Below are 20,056 nucleotides of genomic sequence, written 5' to 3' on the forward strand. Positions count from 1 at the left end.
TGTGACAGACAGTACTGTATTATTAAAGATACTGTTAATAAAATCAATGTCTGACCTGATCTTTGGATAGATGTAAGGGAGCTCTGTAATATTATTTAGACGAAGAGTACCTCCCTCAGATGCCTGGCTACAATATTTATCTCAGCCTAAAGAAGATTGTCTGGTCTGTAGCAAATTATTGCTTGTGGGAGTTGCTGTGCACATCTTCTCTGCTGCATTTCCTAAATCACGACTAATTCTTTTTTGAATGTGAAAGTGGATCTAGAAATACGTTCAACCTTTCCTCCTCTCTGGGTTCTGACAGTGGTAGAGTTAATCACTTCCTCATGTACCTAAAGTCAATTGTAAATAATGCATGTCAGCTGACTAAAGATCCCAAGCTCAATATTTTGTGAGGGAGTGGGGAATTCTGGAGCATCCTAGATTTAAAGTTCTTGGAAAGTATCTAATAGGTCTACAGCAGATGCAGTCTCACTGGCTCTCCACTTGGCCTTGGATCACTTGGACAATAACAATCCCTATGTCAGGCTGCTGTTTACTGATTACAGTTCATCATACCCTCGGTACTAATTAATAAACGCTGGAACTTGGGCCTGTATACTTCCCTGTGCATATGGATCCTTGACTTCCTCAGTGGGAGACCACAGTCAGTGCAGATGAGAAATAACATCTCCTCCAGGCTGACAGTCAACACAGTTACACTTCAAGGATGCCTGCTGAGCTCACTGCTCTGTTTTCCCCACATCCACAACTATGTAGCTAGGCAAAGCTCAAATGGCATCTATAAATTTGCTGTTGACACAACTATTGTTGGCAGAATTCTAGATGGTGATAAGGAAGCACACAGGAGTGAGAATGCTCAGCTGGTTGAGTTGTGTCACAACAACCTTGTGCTCAATGTCAGTAAGACCAAGAAATTGATTATGGACTTCAGGAAGAGGAAGTCAAAGGAACAGATAATGGGCCTCATTGGGGAATCAGCAATGGAAAGGGTGAGCAGTGTCAAGTTGATGGGTGTCAACATCTCTGAAGATCTATCTTGGGGGCCAATATATTGGTGCAGTTACAAAGAAGGCACGACAGCAGCTATATTTCATTGGGAGTTTGAGGAGATTTGGTGTGTCACCAAAGAGTCATACAAATTTCTATAGATGTACTATGAAGAGCACTCTAACTGGTTGCATCACTCTCTGGTATGGAGGGGCCACCACACAGGATCAGAAAAAACTGCAGAAAGTTGAAAACTCGGTCAGTCCCGTCATAGGTATTAACCTCCTCAGCACTGAGGACACCTTCAAAAAGGCAGCATCCATCATTAAGGACCCTCATCACCCAGGACGTGCCCTCTTCTCATTGCTGCCATCATGGAATAGGTACAAGAGCTTGAATGCACACGTTCAACGTTTTAGGACCAGCTTCTTCCCCTCCGCCATCAGATTTCTGAATGGACCATTGACTCATGTACATTACCTCACCGTTTTTTTAAATTTTGCTCTCTTTTTGCACTATGAGTTTAAATTTATATATATATATCTCTTATTGTAATTTATGGTATTTATTACTATGAATTGCTACGTACTATTGCCGCATAGCAACAAACTTCATGACATATGCCAGTGATATTAAACCAGATTCTGATTCTAAGTACCACTTTATCACTGCTGTCTGGCTTGAGTTTGTCATGGAGTTGCTCAAGAGTGAATACACTTTAACAAAGCCATGATGCTAATGAGTTTATTACTTTTTTTTCAGGATCTGGGGATAACGAAAGTGGGCCACATGAAGCGAATTCTCCAGGGAATTAAGGATCTTGGCAAAAACACTTCCATACCAGAAGTGTAGCTATTCTGGTGCTATCTCAGAAAATAGTGGAGTGCTGTCTGGACTTTCCTAAGAGGTCTCAGAATCGTATTATGTTTTGCAAGATATCTGCTCTGCAGGATTTGTGATCTCGCAGCCATCACTGCGTGCAATGTTCAGGTGTTTGCTTCAATTAATGTGTTCTTTTCTAAACTTAAACTGTTGTGAGTTTTGCTGAGGGTTGTGTGCTAATGCAACAATCCTCAACATCGACAAGTCCTAATATGCATTGGTAAACTTGAGTTTACAATGAACTGCATAACCCTCCTGGAAACTAGGATGCTGCAAAATGGTAAATACAGGTGCAAAATATTTCAGGACTTCCTTCTGCGAGGGCCGTAGATCCAAAAACGGCTTGTTTTTTCACATAACATATCAATTTAATGCAGACAATTGTCTATATTGCTTTAGAAGGCAGAATTGATTTGTATCCTATATGTTTTTTTTGGAGTCGACTCATAATCAGTGTTTCTTGACCCGTGAATATGGTGTATGGAACATATCACTTGATGGCCAAGGTGTCTAATTTAGACGACTGAAGTAGGAAAGACATGCAGTTCAGCATGCATGTAGATTCTCCCGCATGGTGTGCCTGCTTGAACTTTCTCTATAGGATTGCATGATATATGCCTAATGCTTTTAAAAAGAGAAACACTTGAACAAGTTTTATATTTGTTTAATAGTTCGTAACTTATTACTACTGATGTGTTTGTTAATGAAAAGTTATTTCTGCTGCTCTGTGTTAAACTTTGCATGAGCACATTTCTTTGACAAGGACTGGTTCACGGAAGTTATGCCACCTTATCCAGAAAGTGGCAATCAATGCACCTTCTTGTTTGAGGGGGATTCAGTGGCTGTATGATTAAAGATGAACAAGAATAGTAGTGACAAGGCAGGACTTATCTGGAGTGTCTCCATGATGGTATGAATGAAAGTAAAAGTTCACTGGCAATGCATGATTTTGGAATATCATGGGCATGAAAAAGAATTATTGCATTTCTGACCGTGACAGCCATACAGGCTCGCAAGAGCACTTGAGTTGTCCCTCATTGCCAACAAGTAAAATCTTCTTAAACATTAATTCTCTGTGAACCTCTGCTAAATAGTTATTTGGAGACCTGATTCAGCCTATGTAAATTCCACAGCATGGAAGGTGATTTTTCATATCTGTCTACCTCTCTGACAGAACTATCCAATTGGTTCAACTTCCCTAATATTTTTTTCTTTTTGACGTCGATATTCAACTGCCATTTTTAAAGTTCCTATTGTATCCACATCTTCTGCTCTATCAGACAGAATATTGTTAAATCAGATTTGTCTTTAAAAAGAGAAAATTCTTTCATCTTCCCCCCTTTTTGTCAAATATCTTAAATTGGAGCTGATAAGAATATTTTAGGTGTGTTTAATATTCCTACCAGATGCCTATTTTCATCATCATTGTTCTTGTTATCACTGTGATTTTCAAATTTCCTCAATATGCTTTCAAGTTCTGACTATTGCCTAAGCTCTGGTCTCGAATGAGCCTACACTTCTTCCTGGTTAGTATTAGGAGGCTGAACCCATTGATTCCATCAAACAGCTTGGCTGCCATCTCTGGAAGAATAAAATTCTCTGTAACACCAACCTCTTATTAGGGTAGAGAGCTTTTGATTTTTCATCACAAAGACCACTAATCCCTAAATTAGAAGACCATAAGACATAGGAGCAGGATTAGACCATTTTGGCTCATCGATTCCTCTGCCATTCCATCATGGCTGATTTATTATCCTTCTCAACCACATTCTCCTGCCTTCTCCCCATAACCTTTAACACCTTATTAATTAAGAACCTCCGCTTTAAATACACCTAATGACTTGGCTTCCATAGCCATCTGTGGGAATGAATTCCATAGATTCACCACCCTTTGGCAAAAGGAATTCCTCCTCATCTCTGTTCTAGAGGGATGTTCTTCTATGCTGAGGCTGTGCCCTCTGGTCCTAGTCCTCACACACTATATGAAACACCCTCTCTGCATCCACTCTGTCTAGGTCTTTCAATGTTTGAAACGTTTCAATGAGATACCCCCATCCCCCTCAACCCCATTCTGAGTACAGGCTCAGAACCTTCAAACGTTTGTCATGCATTAACCCTTTCATTCCCAGGATTGTTGATGTAAACCTCCTCTGGACTCTCCAATGCTGGCACATCCTTTCTTAGATAAGGAGCCCAGAAATACTCAAAATATTCCAAGTGCAGTCTGACCAATGCCTTATAAAGCCTTATACGTCAAATGCCAACTCCTCTCCGGTTCAGGTTCATCATTCGCTAAAACCTCTTGATACAAGCCTTCCAAGTGGTCTCCAAAATAGTAGCCTGTATCCTATTCCACACTACATTTTACCTTCCTGTTGCTCATCAAACAGTTGAAATTTAAAGTTCCCATCCTTTAATACCTTCACTTCTCCCTATTTTTGTAACATCCTTTGCCAATATAATGCACTACAAATTCCAGTGATTCATACTTCCACATCTCCCTTTGCCCCATCATGAGCAATGTACCTGCAACAGTTCTGACAAAGGTCATCAACCTGAAACAATAACTCTGTTTCTATCCCCAAAGATACCACCTGAACTTTGGAGTATTTATAGCAGTTCCTGTTTTTGGTTTAGATTTGCAGCACTTGCAGTCTTGCTTTCAGCATTCAAGGTTTGGTCTCTCAAATTGCCTCTATTTCTCTGTTTATAGTATTTGTACTACAACTTTATTCCAAGATTATGCCTTCAAAAAATATACATTTGTTCTAAGCATCAGTTTTAATCTTACGTTGTCCCTATAGTATGTGCATGTGTTTTGCACATTAGTGACAGTAGATTATTTCATTATTTACATTTCTACTAATGTGCAATGAGGTCATCTTGCAATAATGGCTTGGGAAGTTCTTTACCAGGAAGGGCAGAACTTAAAATGTGCCCTGTTGGTTTACAGACACCACGTGGATCCGAGAAAGCGAGACCTTGATTTTCTAATGTGAACCAAGTTGTAGAGTGGAATATGTGTTTTTTAACAAGAATAACAAATCCTCATTATTATATTAATTAATCTTCTTACAAAGCTTGTTTATATAGAACTTTAACATATAAAATGCATTGACCTATATTACCATATTTAATGAGATGTACTGCCCTCTTTGATAGGTGTTATAGAAAATTTATATAGAAAGGACAATGGGAAGCTGAAACCAGATGAATGTTGGTCTTAATATTGAATAATTTATACTCACCCATGTTCAAAATATCTTCCCCATGATTGAAGTCTAAACACTTTATGCATATTCTGTAAATTAGTTCCTTTTTGCAGGTGTCCCCTACACTACTAGACAAAAGATTTTATTCTAGTTTTAAAGTATATCATGCATAGCTGAATCAATTTCAGTTGTTCAGCCCTTTACTAAACTCAGATCCTATTCAAAGACCATCTCTTGATCCTTGTGTTATTTACCACCAGGAGGTCACTTCATTAGGGAGAGCTTAAACCATTATAAGGGTACCCATTCTCACTGGCAACTGGGCCCTAACAATCAAAGTTGTGGTCAGGAAATATTAGTTGTATATCTTCTGAAACTTAAGCTTACAAGAGTGATAGACCTTGGCTTTCCTCAGGGCAGAGATTGGGAGGAGGTGAGCGAAAGTCATGTTTCTGCTGTTACAACCAGCTTCAAGAGCTCAGAGTCATGACAGAGAATAGACGTTTTGCAATCTAAACAAGCTGAGTGTGCTCATGGTTGTAGATCGAATAAGGACAAGTTAGGAATCAGCTGCCCTAACACTAGTCTGAAAATCTGCTCGCATTGAAATTGATGTTTGCTGTGAGCTCAGTGTTTGTCAGTACCGTTAATGAAACTTGATCCGATTATCCTCCCTTAAAAAACTGAAGGAAAAAGAAACCCAAAAGAATATACAGTTATTGAAAAGAGGCAACAAACCTGAGCAACATAATACTGTTGGGATTTTAATTGATAACAGCTTCTACACTTCAGTGGGAAATCTAGCTGTTGCTGTTGGCAGTTTGCTATAGACTGTAATCTGTATTCTGATACTGGAGCTAGGTGTGGTGTGGAAGCACAGATCTGCCCCAAATGCCTTGTACTTGCACTCACTGAGGAGCCTTGAACTGGATGAGAAAAGGTGCCACTTGTCATTTGAATGGAAGGAAATTAGAGTACCTCAGGTCTGTTATTTAATGGGGAAAAAAAAGAATTTTAGTCACTCTTGGTTTAACTTTATTTTTAATCTTTCTAAACATGTTTAGATCTTGTGGTCTATTTATACTAATTTTGGAGTATTTGATGTCGAGTATTAGTGTTTTGGAGTATTTCAGCTTTTTTTTAGGTACCTTCTGCAGTTTTTGAAGTTTTCAAATGATTTTAAAATCTCTGAGACTTTCAGAAACATTCAGTTTTCAAAATGGTTTGATGGGGCTAGAACAAGGATTTCAACTTCGCTGATTCTCAGAGGCCATTCAGAGGCAAGGTTTATTTTGACCATCAACATTTATCCGACTACAGTACAGAAGCTCCTTCTGCACAAGGTCTTGTCACCAAGCGTTCCACTTAATGGTTTCTGGATGTTTCTGTGGCAAGGGTCAGCAAAGTGTGATTTTTTTGTTCAAATGTCAGCTTTGACCTGATTGTATGCCCACTGACCATAAAATCTAGGTTACAGGTGTGCAGAAATCCATGTGCAAAGGGATGTTTTCAGAGCGTTGGGTATTGAGTTGAGTAGGGTAAAGACTGGAATATGCTTGGACCACATCTGTGAGAAGAGCTTACCTTTCAAAGGATTTCATCTTGTGTGAGCATGCGGTCAAATCTCAGTACCATTGTTGAGTCTCATCCAATCCTCCAGCAAATAGACGGTATATAGCACCTATGGATAGTGTAGAGTAGTGCATAATTCAGCGTTCTAACACCAACCTTAATATTGCTGGACAGAGAAAACAGAACATGGCACCATCTGCCCCCCTGCTCAGAATTTGACCAGCTCATTTATTAACAAGTCATCTCAAGCTTTTGCATCTCCTAGACACAGTAAATCCCACCTGACTAACCAAACTACTGTCAAGGACACCTTGTGCAGGCAAAGAAACATGGCAATGTCAGAATCCGGAGCCAAAATTCTTTGCAAGCATATCGTTTACAAGTTTCCATGCCAAAGAAAAATGTAAATGTGGTAAGAATAGTGTGCCAAACGAACAGTGGGATCTACTACCCCATCTACTTCTGTCATCAAGATTTCAGTCATTACCAAATCCAGTAACCACAAAATTTGCATCTTTTTCAAGGATTTCCCTGGATTTCATCCAATGGCTAAGTTAATATTTACACATGGGGAAAAAAGGAATTCAGAATATCTGCACACTTCAGCAACAAAAAATCCATATCATACTGTTATACTGTGAGCATTTCTATAAACTAATTGAACAACACTCCAAGTGGTTCCTATTCAGCCTTGATAAAGATGGCTGTGCTTGAATAACAAATAACGCTTGTAGGGGAAAGAGCAATCATTTGGCCCATTGGAATGCGTCAAAATTTATTTGGTCGAGGGCAAGGATAAGAATGGAAATAAAGGCTCCCTGCTGCAGTCTTCCAATTATCCTAGTGTGAAAGTATTGCCAGAGAGCAAGACTATTACAGCCCCTGGCACTGCACTAATACTGTTCAAAACAAGGAGAGAGAGATGAACCATGCCTCTATTAGTCTTAACACTGGTGATGGGAAAATTTCAAAAAGTATAATCCAGGATAAAATTAATTTTTGCAGATAAAGAAGTGCTGATAAATATGACAAACAATTGTAATCTTCAGTGAAATAGCAGGGTAAGTTAATGTGCGTGTGGACTTTCAGAATGCATTTCATAAAGTATTTTACGATAGATTTGTTGGTGAAATTGAAGGAGTTATGACTAAAAGTTACAGTATATAATTGTCTAAAAGGAGCGAACAATTTTGTTGACAGGCTTTCAGTAACAGTGTAGAGCCCTTGAGCTGATACAGAACCCACTGTATGTTTTGATCTAGATTTAGGTATAAAAGGAATTTTTTTCAAAATTTACAGATGATATTGAAATGGGAAGCACTATAAATGGTTGCTGCCAATCATATTATATCAAACAATAATCCAGACAAAAGTAATTAGATAGTGGCAGATTTGAGGACAAATTCTGGGAAATTATCAGATATTCAGTAATAGCATTGAGAAGTTCAGTGAGAAAAGTCAACATAGTGGAAATTACATTTTAAAAGGATGCAGGAACAGAGTGGAAAGGTGCACACACATAGATCTTTGAATTTGGCTACTGATATGGGATCATTACCTTGATAGATATATGGATAAGGAACAAAAGAAAGAAGATTATGGCAAATAGAAATACTTCCATGAGATTCAGCTAAAATATTACTTCCAATTCTAGGCACCCAAAAATTGCTAAAATAGCACCATGATTGTGATTAAAATGTGATTTACCTGAGAGTTTGAAGGAGTAGATAAGGAGCAATGTTTCTACTAACAAGGAGACTGGGATCAATGACTAGTGGGCACTTTTGAAAGAGTGGGACTAACTTGGTTAGCCATTTCAGAGAGCCTTAGTAAGCACAATTGGGCAATCACAAATAACCTTCCTTCATGCTGTAAAGTTGTGCAAAACTGGACTCTGAAGTGGAACTCTGTTTCGTATTCAGTGGAGTCATAGTGGACACTACACATTATTCTTCCATTGCTTTCTACTTTTCTAATAAAGCTAAAGACCCACTTTAAATAAATAATTGATATCTCCATTTAAGGCAGGAGTTTTACTTTAACCATTTGCTCTGTTGGAATATTTTGATGTTCTGCTGCGGCACCATGTGACAAGTAAAAATAGTGAAATTGATGTGAGATTTAAGTTACTGTATCATTCATGAGAAAGGAAAGCAAATTAACACATTTTATGACCTCAAGATGTCCCAAAGTGCTTTAAAATCATACAAAAACGTATAGCGGTCCAGCTACTGTTGAAAGGTGGTAGCCAATTTGTGCAATAGTATAATCATATAATTATCTAGTTGAAAGATAACTATTGGCCAAATCACCCTCAGATGTTGCTGTGGGATTTAAGAATCATCTGAGATAGAAGATAAAACTTCCATTTAATGTCCCACCTGAAAGCATCTTTAATGGAACACCATTTCCTTGGTTCTGCACTGACAGTAGCAATTTCATCTCTGGAATAAGACTTGAATGAAAACCTTCTGTTTCAGAGGCAATCAGAGCCTAACTATCTGCTATCTGATCCACAGTACCTGTGGGACCCTGTGGATCCTGGGGTAAAGGACAAAATATTGTGCACTTCTGGTTAATGTTTTAAACTGAGTAGGAATCTCAAACATTAGTGCTGCTCAGTTTTTTTAAATGAATCACCTGATTGTTCCACATAGTATCCTGCTGCTAGCAAGGTTGTCTTTCCAAAACAAGTTGCTGAAAAGGATGAACTGTTAGAAAGTTTGTTGCACCAGAAGGGATTAGTATCTGACATTGTAACCTTAGAATTTATTTGATGAGTTTTTACAGCGTTGATCCATTGTTACAACAGTAAAAGGTGTAGCTCAGGGGATTAGAAATAAGATAAAGTGAAACAGTAGGCGGCATATTAATAAAAGAAGCACAATTATAATTAATCCTAATTGTACACCATTTCAACCCCAACTCTCCAGGATCAAGTGCTATGATCCCAGACTGTCTGAGATTACTTTTTCCAGGCTGAACTGGACAAGAGAGAGCCAGGCTATTATGGTACTGAGTGGGAATGTATATTCAAGTGTAACTTGCTGCTGAACATGTAAAGGAGACCCATGGAGAATATGGACACTAAATCTTTTGAACCCCAATCTACCTGTTCCAGATAATTGTTGAAAGATGGTCATAATATAGCAACACATTCATAACTAAATTCCTAGAAATAAACAGACATTTCTGTGCCCAGCTTTGCCTGGGTCAGAAGCAGATAACTGCACTGAATTTTCATACCACACAGCATGAAACTGTACCCAAACAGTTCTCCATCAAATTTGCACTTATCTACGCCAATAAAAAAACAATCTTTTTACTATTCTATGCAGTCATTTTGAAAAATAAAGCCTTATTACTAGCAGTTTTTACCTGATTCCCAAAGGTCAAAATAACAACTTTTTTGCTCCCTCAGGAAGAGAAATGAAAAGCAACAATAAGATGATCCTTTATGTCCTTTTACTTTAATTGAAGTCAGCTTTCCCAGCCACTGTCCCGAGTCTCTGCTGTAAAGGTTGTTCGGTACACAGGAACTGAGAATGCCAAACAAAACCTAGCTTAGGATGCACATTAAAAATGACAAGGAAGACTATGTCATAAGAAATCTATTATGTACTGGGAACAAACTCAAGTTTATATTTATTCAGCAGGGCAGAGATTTTTTTTTTAACCAGCAGTGGCCAGTCACTTCTTGAATTTACCTGAAGTGGGAAATGATTGCCACAGCTGCTTTTTCACAATGTGTTTACAAGAAAAATGTGCATGTAAAGTCAAAGGTTTTGCTTATGATTTTCGATGGGCTACGTTGCACTAATACAACTTACCACTGTAATAAGTAAACGTACCTGTAAATGTACCTCGAGTATTTTCCTTCTGCCTAGGATGTATTTTATATGGTTTGGACTCTCCATTCTTAGTGCAGCCTCCCTTGATATTTGTAAATATAATAAATTGTGCTGGTATTCGTAGTAGTGAAGCATTAAAAATTGTGACTTTGTTATTTTTTACTAACTGCTTTCTAGTTCTATTTATGGTTGTCTTTAAATGAAAATTTATAACCTATATTGGTGTTGCTAAATCATTACTTTCTTTGCAGCAAAAGCAGTGCTATACTTCCAAGCCTCGCCTTATCAGGAGGCTGTTTTATACATTCCTGAACAATATTTTCTTATCCTGTCAGTGGTTATTAAGGCATGAAATAGGGTGTTTAGAATTTTCAGAGGTAGTTGCACATTTCTAACATAAAGAGAAAGGACAAGCCTGTGATACTGAGAGAAAACGTGGTAACAAATGTGCACTACGTTACTCGGACAACTTGTAAACCACAGCTTCACTGAGCAGCCTGTGCTCTCAATTTCAGTCCTAAACAATATGTTAGTTAGGTTTATTACTTGATAGGAAGTTTATGCAAATGTTATATAATTCCCACATCAACTGTATACATTTTATTTTGCTTTGATTAGTACTACTTTCTCTACTTTGGCTCAGCCAACCCATATCAAATTTTCCAATCTGGCACTGACCCTCCTGTAAGGAAGGGTACTCTCCACATCAGGACAAGCAGAATATAGCCTGTGAATTGATTAGTACCTTTCCATACAGGCTGTTAAACATGGTGATAGATTTTTACACAAAATCAGGGCGCTCATATCACCAAGGTAAATCCTCTGTGTGAATTGTTCCTGTCGTTTCCTAATTGGTATGTTTGGCTTCTTGCTATTTTTCTTTATTTTCCTCAAAGATAACATTGTCAAAGCCAGAGATTGAACAGAGAGATGGTGATGCTGAACCTGTGGACTAATTCTGCTGTGGAAACAATTAAAGCTTTAAACTGCCCAATACCCTTCCAGTGTCATTTAAAAGCCAACCTATAGGCAACAATTTGTCTTTATGTAAGGCAAAAGTGAAATGTCTTTGTTTACATACTGTTTACAACAGCACAGTTTTATTTTTAATAAACAAAATTTGGAGTATTTATTGCGTACTGTTTGGGGAACTAAAGATGTTTATGTAATTCACCCTTTGAATATAATGTTACATTTACATATAGATATTTGGGTGATTTATTTATGTAGTTGGTGACTTTATGACTACTAGAATAGATTTTGTTTTTTGTGCCTTTTATGTTTAAATGCATGGTTGAATATTTATTATTTAGGAAGTTACTCAGATGTGTATTTTTATATATTGCTGGAATTGGTGGTTCATTTTTGTTGTACATTATGAATCTGCCTTACAGAAAGGCAGTCTGTTAAGCTCTTCCTAACATTACTCAATAAATTCAAATGCATTCTCTGCTTGAAGGGTCCATTTATACTCATGAGGTTTTTGTCTGCTGGGTGACACAGTTATGTTAAGGACTGAGATAGATTTTCAGACCACACAGGGATCAAGAGATATGAAGATTAATTACAAACCTGAAGTTGAGGCCAAAGATGAACGACAATATTGCTGAATGCGGGAAATGCTTAAGAGGCCGTACAACCTATTTTCATTTCCTCGGTTCTTACCATCCAAGGGCGCCACAGTAGCAGAGCAGTTACAACAATGCTATTACAGCTTGGGGTGTTGGAGTTCAGTCCAGTGTCCTCTGCAAGGTGTTTGTACAACCTTCCCATGGAATGCGCAGGTTTCTTCCCACACTCTAAAGACATACCTATTAGTAGGTTAATTGGTCATTGTAAATTGTCCCGTCATTAGGCTTGAGTCAGATTGGTGGGTTACCAGTGGCATGGCTCGAAGGGCCAGAAGGGCCTATTCCACACTATATCTCTAAAATAAAATAGAGTCAAATACAGTGTCTTGAAAAAGTGCTCAACCCCCACCCTTTGTTCACATAAATGAGTATACCAACCAGGGATTTTGATCAATTTAACTGACAGCTTTTAATTTGTGAATCACATGCTCCTTTCCTCACAGAAGAGCCCAAAAAAACAGAAAATTGTAAAGCATGAAAAACTAAAAATTCAAAAACTGAAATGTCAGCAGTTCAAAAGTATTCATTCCCCATTGCTCAGTACTTAGTTGAACCACCTCTCACAGCTATTACAGTCAGTAGTCTTTCTAGATAAGTCTCTGTTAGCTTTGCATAACGTGATAGAGCAAGATTTGCCCATTCCTCCATGCAAAGTTGCTCAAGCTGTGCTGGGTTAGCGGTGGTGGACAGCAATCTAGAGATGTTTGATCGGGTTAAGTTCAGGGCTCTGACTGGGCCATTCAAGGACATCAATTTTCTCAGTGGTTGCTATGTCTGTGTGCTTTGGGTCATTGTCCTGCTGAAAGCTGAACTTCCTCCCCATTTTAAGCTTTCTGGCAAAGGCTAGCAAGTTTTTAAACCAGGATCTCTCTGTATTTAGCAGCATTCATCTTCCCACTTTCCCATCAATCCTGACCAGATTTCCAGTCCTTGATGCTGAAGAGTGTCCCCAGAGCATGATGTGCAGTATTAGATTTACACCACACATACCTCTTAGTGTCAAGGCCAGAAAGTTCTGCTTTAATCTCATCCAACCACAAGACTGTCTTCCACATTATGACAGTATCTTCCAAGTGATACTTTGCAAAGTTTTTACAGGTAAGAATATTTTTTTTAGCCAGGGAATCTTCCTTGCCACTCTTCGATAAATACCCTTTTTGTGCAAGGCCTGAGAGACTGTGGGGACGTGAACTTCATCTCCAGTTGCAGCCACTGACTTCTGCAGCTCACTAAGTGACTGTTAGCGTCACAATAGCCTCTCTTATAAGTGCCGTTCTTCTCTGGCGACTACATTTAGAGGAACTAGAATGGCAGAGTGGCAATAGTTTCATATGTTTTCCGCGTTTTCATGATGGACTGCACTGAGGTATGTTCAGTGCCTTTGAAATGGTCTTGTACCCTTCCCAGATTTGTGCTTCTCTATTATTTCCCTGACTTGTCTTGAATGCTCTTTGGTCTTCATTTTGCTTTGGTCTTTTGAAAATCTACAACACTGTTGGACCTGACAGAGAAGGAGTGTATACTCATATGAGTTCATTGTAAACAGGCGATCCTCCAATTTTCTACATCATCAAATTGGATGACTGATAAGGTATTGCACCTGAGAAAAGTTAGTCTAATAATTACAAAGGTGGTTAATATTTCTTCAGCCTCAGAACTTTAGTTTTTAATTTTCAGTTAATTGTTGATAGGTTTGGAATTTTCCTTTTGATTTGAAATGATGCTCAGTGTTTTGTAGATTAACTCAAAAAGTTCTACTTCAATATATTTTAAATTCATAAAATGAGACAGCAAAATGTGAAAATAGTTGTGAGGGCTGAATATTTTTTCAAGGCTCTGTAAAATGAATAAATACATATGCTTTTCAATAATGTACATTTACAGAATGCATTTTGACACCACAGTTTCTGCCAGTGAGTTGAAGAAGGAATTTGACTCTGCCTAAGACATTTGGGAGACGGCACCATTCATGATAAAGGACTGATTATCTATTTACAAAACATTGAGGGAAAACTGTTGACAGTGATGTTCTCAGGCAAAGGTGGCTGGTGGCAGTGTATTTTGTGAGTTGTAACATACCAGAAACATGGTGCACATGAGTGTTAATCTGAGTTGCTTTATTCCAGATGGGGTTGGACTCCTTTGAGTGCTGTCAGAGCTACACTCATTCACACCTTCTATCACCCTCTTCATTTACCACACTTATAGATGGTGGAAAGATTTTGGGATGTCAGGAAGTCACTGGCAACAGAATATCCAATCTCTGTCCCCTTTTTGAAGGCAAATGTTTTATGTGGCTGTTTCCGCTGGGTTTTCCAGTCAAAGGGGAGACCTAGAAAACACACACATGTGCATGCACCTATGGAGGAGAATGAACAATTGATATTTCACACTTGAAGGGCCTTGGCCTGAAACATTCTGACGCTCTCCTGACTTGATGAATTCCTCCAGAAAGTTGTGCTATTTTTATGTCACTTTCACCTTATTGCCCATTTTTGATTGTTGGCTGGTAAATGGAATTGAACATTATGAAGCATCAGTGAACATTCCCTCTTCTGACTAGTAATAGAAGGAAGGTAACTGGTGAAATAGCTGAAGATGGTTGGACATGGAACATTTTCCTGAGGAACTCCAATGACATTCTGGGGCTGTAATGTTTAATCTCCAACAACCAAGGCCATCTTCCTTTCTGTAGAATGAGGCTCCAGCCACAGGAGTGTTTTCTCCTTTATGTCTACTGACAGCTTTATCAGGTCTTCCGGAACATCCTCCCCAGAGGGAAATGCGTACAGCACAGATAAAGGTGGCAGTTCCTTTACAGGTGAGTGATCAGGCCAAGGACATCTCTTCAGAAGTTTATTAGGGCTGTGCTCTGGACCAAACCATCTTCAGCTGCTTTGACAGTGACATTCTATCCATCACAAGATCAAAAGTAGGGACATATCACAGTTCAAAGTACATTTATTTTCAAAGTATGTATACATTATACAGCCTTAAGATTTAACAAGCTACCATAAAAACAAAGAAACCCAAAAGAATTCATAAAAAAGACCCTTGAACACCCAATGTGCAGAGAGAAAAAAAGACATCATGCAAACAGTAACTGCAAAGTAATAGCGTTCTGAACTGAAGTTTGCAAAGAGAGTCCCATGGTTCAGCACAGAACCACGCAGCGATTTTAGATAAGTGATCTGAATCACATGGTGATTATTGCATGCAATTTAATTCCATTTTCAAATCAGCACATGAAACAGCCCATGCCTGCATGCAGCAGAGTCTAGATCAGTCAGACATGGGCTGATAGGTGGCACATAATAGGTGTGCCACGAAGGTACAGGCAATGAGTATGTCAGATAACATCTCCTGACATCCATGTGTAGAGAAGGAGGGTTGCTCCACTAAAACTGAAGTTCAACACCATTCAGGAGAAGCTGCTACTTGAGTAGCATCCTGCCCCCTCACGAAGTATCCATTCACTCCATTACTGCATGCCATGGGCAAAATCTGTACCATCCACTGAATACGAAACAGTTGCTCATTTAAGTCTACCTGCCAAAGAAAAGACAAGTCTCCAGGAAGGCAGATAAAAAGCACCTACTGGTGCCCCTTCAAGCCACTGACCATTCTGACTTGAAAATTCTGTAGATCACTTCCTTTGTCATTAACAAGTATATGGTGACCTATATGTACCTTGATAATAAATTTACTTTGAACTTTGGAGTTCCCTGGTGTTGGAGTATCTTCAGCAGAAAGCCTGCAGCGGTACAATAAAGAACAGCATAACTTCCTCACAATGAACAGAAGCCTCTCTCACCAATAGCACAAAGTAATTCTGTGTGATTGAACCAGTATTTTATAGTGAGATTAATAACAAGACTAAATTATAATTTAAAACTTAAGAGTCAGCTGGATAGTAGTTTCTAATTTGACAGATAACAGCTGGAAAGCATTGTGTTGTGAATACACATCGATGATAGAAAAATGGAGGGCTATGTAGGAGGAAGGGGTTAGATTAATCTTAGAGTAGATTAAAAGGTCAGTTAACATCATAGGCCAAAGGCCTGTACTGTGCTGTAATATTAGATCTAAAAAGTCATACGTTCTATGATATTTGATCTAAAAATTCACAAACACAACTAGCTAAGGAAACTACTGAATTATTACCTGAGTCATATGCAAATTGGCTCTGGGCAGAGGGATTAGAGTTTTACGCACAGCATAATTATGAAGAAGTACAGTAGATTTCAATGAGGGGACACAGATATTGGTGCAGGAAAGGAGGAACTGCTTTAGTCAAATGGGAGTCACTTGGATCAGGCTAAACACTTTATCCTGATGATGATTCTAGATAGGATGTTCCACTAAATTGTAGTTGAATTGATTGTGGAAAGAGGCGCAGGTGATACGATATACAGAAACTTAAAGCAGAGGACAGGGTGACAGAGTGGAGGAGTGATTTGGTTTCAGATAACCAAGGTATGCCAGGAAGGTACAAAAAAGGTCAGGGAGAACAATATTAAAAAGACAAAAAGCCCATTTTAATTCACCATGCATTTGTAACAAATGGCTGAATTCGTGGCAAAAAATTTACACACAACCCTGTTAAAAGTACCAGCAGCAATAGAACACACTGGGAGACTGGTTTTACTGTTAACAACACACTACTTTATTAGTAACTACATCATATAGTGACTTAAACCAGGTAAATCAAGAGATAATGGTGTCATTATCAAGTACGATGACATGATTTTGTAAGGTGATAGCGGTGAATATTCCATTGCATTTGATGTTTCAAACACAAAAGGGGATGGATTAGCCATGTTAGCAAAGGATGAGATTATGATAGCGTGAAGAAATATCGAGATGTGGAAACAGTTTGGTTAGGGAAAAGAAACAATAAACAAAAACTCAGGGGGAATCGTCTATACATTTATACATCCTAATAATGGCTCTAATATAGATCTGAGTGTATCAATAAATAAGGGAGCCTTATGGTAAATATACTGCAATAACTGTGGGTGACAGTAACATTCATTAGGATTGGACAAATCAGTGGTGAAGATAAATCTTAAAGAACAATGTCCACAGAGAGTATTGTGACAGTTCTTTGGAAGGTCACAGAGTCCGAGCACTACATCACAGAAGCAGGGTCTTTGGCCTTGCTAATCCATGCAGACAACTATTTCAAATCTGGTTTTGTCTCAGGGGACAGAATCTTAATAATAAAGAGGGATCATAACATGGTAAGGTTCACATATAGTTTAAGGAAGAGTAAAGTGACTCAAACTATTGTCTTAAGCATATAAAAGCAACACGTCAGAATGACGACAGAGATTGGGAAAATAACCTAAATGATACGATATTAAATAATCAGTAGCAAGCATTTAAGGAAATAATTCAGAATTGTCAACAAAGCTACATTGAATTGTGTAATAAATTTGCATAATCTGTGACTATTTAAGATTGGAATGAAGTTGAAAGAAAAAGGCTTAGGGTTACAATGATTAGTCACTAGCCAGGAGATCTGGAACATGTTAGAACCCAGAAAAGGATGAAGGAAAAAAATAAGCAAATATACAGACAATGAGAGTAGACCAGTAAGAAATATTAAATTAAAAATATAAGAGCAGACGCAAGAAAAGTTACTAAATGGTGACTTAGAGAAAAGTATCGGAGAGTTAGTAATGGGGAGTGAGGAAATGGCAGCCCCTTCAAACAAACATTTCATATCTGTCTTTATGGTAGAAAACACTCAAGGCATTGGTAGAATATCATGGGGGCAAATAAGAGGCAAAAGATAAGATTGCTGGGGCCTCAGCAAATATCCTCGAGTTTCCTCTCATCACAGCCAAGGTCCCAGAGGACTGGTGAGCAGCTAATATTCATAAGGGAAATAGGGACAACCCTGGAAACTTCAGACCAGTAAGTCTAACTTTAGCGGTAGATAAGTTACTGAAGAGGATTCTTAGGGATAGGATTTATGAGCATTGTAATTGTATGGCCTAATTAGAGATAATCCACATGACGTTGTGTGGGGCAAGATATGTTTTACTAATGATTAAGTTTTAAGGAGGTTATGAAGGTAGAGCTGCGTATGTTGTCTCCATGGATTTTAGTAAGACATTCGACAAAGTCTCTCATGGGAGGTTCATCCAGGGGTTTGAGAGGCATGGAATCCATGATGAAGTGGCTTTTTAGATACAGAATTGGTCGCCCGAGTGATGGTTGATACAACTCACCCCAATTATACATAGTTCAGATTTAGATTTGAATTCAAATTAGGTTGTTCTCATATACCATTGCAATAAAAATACAATACGGTAAAAAGGTTAAACTGTAGAATGGTCCAAAGATTGTAGTGCAGTCAAAAGTCATGTAGAAATACTTTCCATACCTTGTGTTGGATGACAACCTTGCTCTTTCTTTAGCGTTTCTGTCTGTTTTTTATGAGGCTCAACCCAGCTCAACCACACTCAACCCAGCTCAACCACGCTCAACCCAGCTCAACCATGCTCAACCCAGCTCAACCACGCTCAACCCAGCTCAACCCAGCTCAACCACACTCAACCACGCTCAACCCAGCTCACCCACACTCAACCCAGCTCAACCCAGCTCAACCACACTCAACCACGCTCAACCCAGCTCACCCACACTCAACCCAGCTCAACCACGCTCAACCCAGCTCAACCATGCTCAACCCAGCTCACCCATGCTCAACCCAGCTCACCCACACTCAACCCAGCTCAACCACACTCAACCACGCTCAACCCAGCTCACCCACACTCAACCCAGCTCAACCACGCTCAACCCAGCTCAACCACACTCAACCCAGCTCAACCACACTCAACCACGCTCAACCCAGCTCAACCACACTCAACCCAGCTCAACCACGCTCAACCCAGCTCAACCACGCTCAACCCAGCTCAACCACGCTCAACCCAGCTCAACCACACTCAACCCAGCTCAACCACGCTCAACCCAGCTCAACCACGCTCAACCCAGCTCAACCATGCTCAACCCAGCTCAACCACGCTCAACCCAGCTCAACCACGCTCAACCCAGCACAGATGAAAACATAACAACACACACAAAATGCTGATGGAACGCAGCAGGCAATGAAATGAAATTGAGATGAAAACATGCAAGGGGCCAGCTGGATTTGAACCTGGGACCACTCAACTCAAAGTCCAGTGTGCATGCCACTACACCACCAGCCAACTAGAAATACCTAGTGACAAAAATTAAATAACCAATAACCAAGAGTTAGAATTAGGGTTCTTGGACTACCAGGAAGGGATTGTAAAAGAGGCGATTGGATCATTGATGTGCAACCCAAGGGAAAGCTGGACAATTATGAATGGGTATTTTCAAAGAGCTCACTCTGTCCCTGTCATACCTGCTCTAATTAAGGGAAGCACTCTCTCCTCCAATGGAGTGAACTGATATGGCAGCACTTACACTTCCCTTCCTGTATTGGTTTGCCACAACTGTCACAACACCTAGTTGTGCACAAGTGAATGAGGTGTATTAGTGAGTACTGCACACAAATATACTGGGGAGCAGTGGGGACACATGCTCAGAACCCTTAAAGCCAAAGTGAGTTTATTGTCATATGCACAGGTGAAATGAAAATTTTACTTGCAGCAGCATCACAGGCACAAAGCATCATGTAAACAGCGTTCTTTAGAAAAAGAAAACAAAGAGATAATTTTAACAAGGAAACAAAAAAGCCATGAGATACAGGAGCAGAATTAGGCTAATGGCCCATTGAGTTTGCTCTACCATTTGATCATAATTGATTCATTATACCTTTCAACCTGATTCTCCAGCCTTCTCCCCATAACTTTTGATACCCTTACAATAAAGAATCTATCAATCTCTGCTTTATACCCAATGACTTTGTCTCCACAGCCATCTG

General features: G+C 39.1%; 1 protein-coding gene and 1 long non-coding RNA gene across 6 annotated transcripts in view; one reads left to right on the top strand and one right to left on the bottom strand.

The window, feature by feature from the left end:
• The window catches only part of LOC132393057 (uncharacterized), a 79,173-nt gene extending 72,402 nt beyond the window's left edge, over positions 1–6,771 (bottom strand). For 3 of the 4 annotated variants that reach the window (XR_009511737.1, XR_009511739.1, XR_009511738.1), the window contains exon 1: positions 6,669–6,767. This is a non-coding gene — a long non-coding RNA (uncharacterized LOC132393057). Of the gene's footprint in view, positions 1–6,668 lie in introns of all 4 variants that reach the window. The other variant, XR_009511736.1, reaches the window with a different exon arrangement.
• The window catches only part of dgkh (diacylglycerol kinase, eta), a 503,605-nt gene extending 491,648 nt beyond the window's left edge, over positions 1–11,957 (top strand). For both annotated transcript variants that reach the window (XM_059967802.1, XM_059967801.1), the window contains one exon: positions 1,753–11,957. In XM_059967802.1, the coding sequence (XP_059823785.1) occupies positions 1,753–1,842 (90 nt within the window). In that variant the 3' untranslated portion in view covers positions 1,843–11,957. The remainder of the gene's footprint in view (positions 1–1,752) is intronic.
• The last annotated feature ends 8,099 nt before the right edge of the window (positions 11,958–20,056 follow it).

The sequence above is a fragment of the Hypanus sabinus genome, chromosome 4 (assembly GCF_030144855.1).
Source record: "Hypanus sabinus isolate sHypSab1 chromosome 4, sHypSab1.hap1, whole genome shotgun sequence".
NCBI lineage: Eukaryota > Metazoa > Chordata > Chondrichthyes > Myliobatiformes > Dasyatidae > Hypanus > Hypanus sabinus.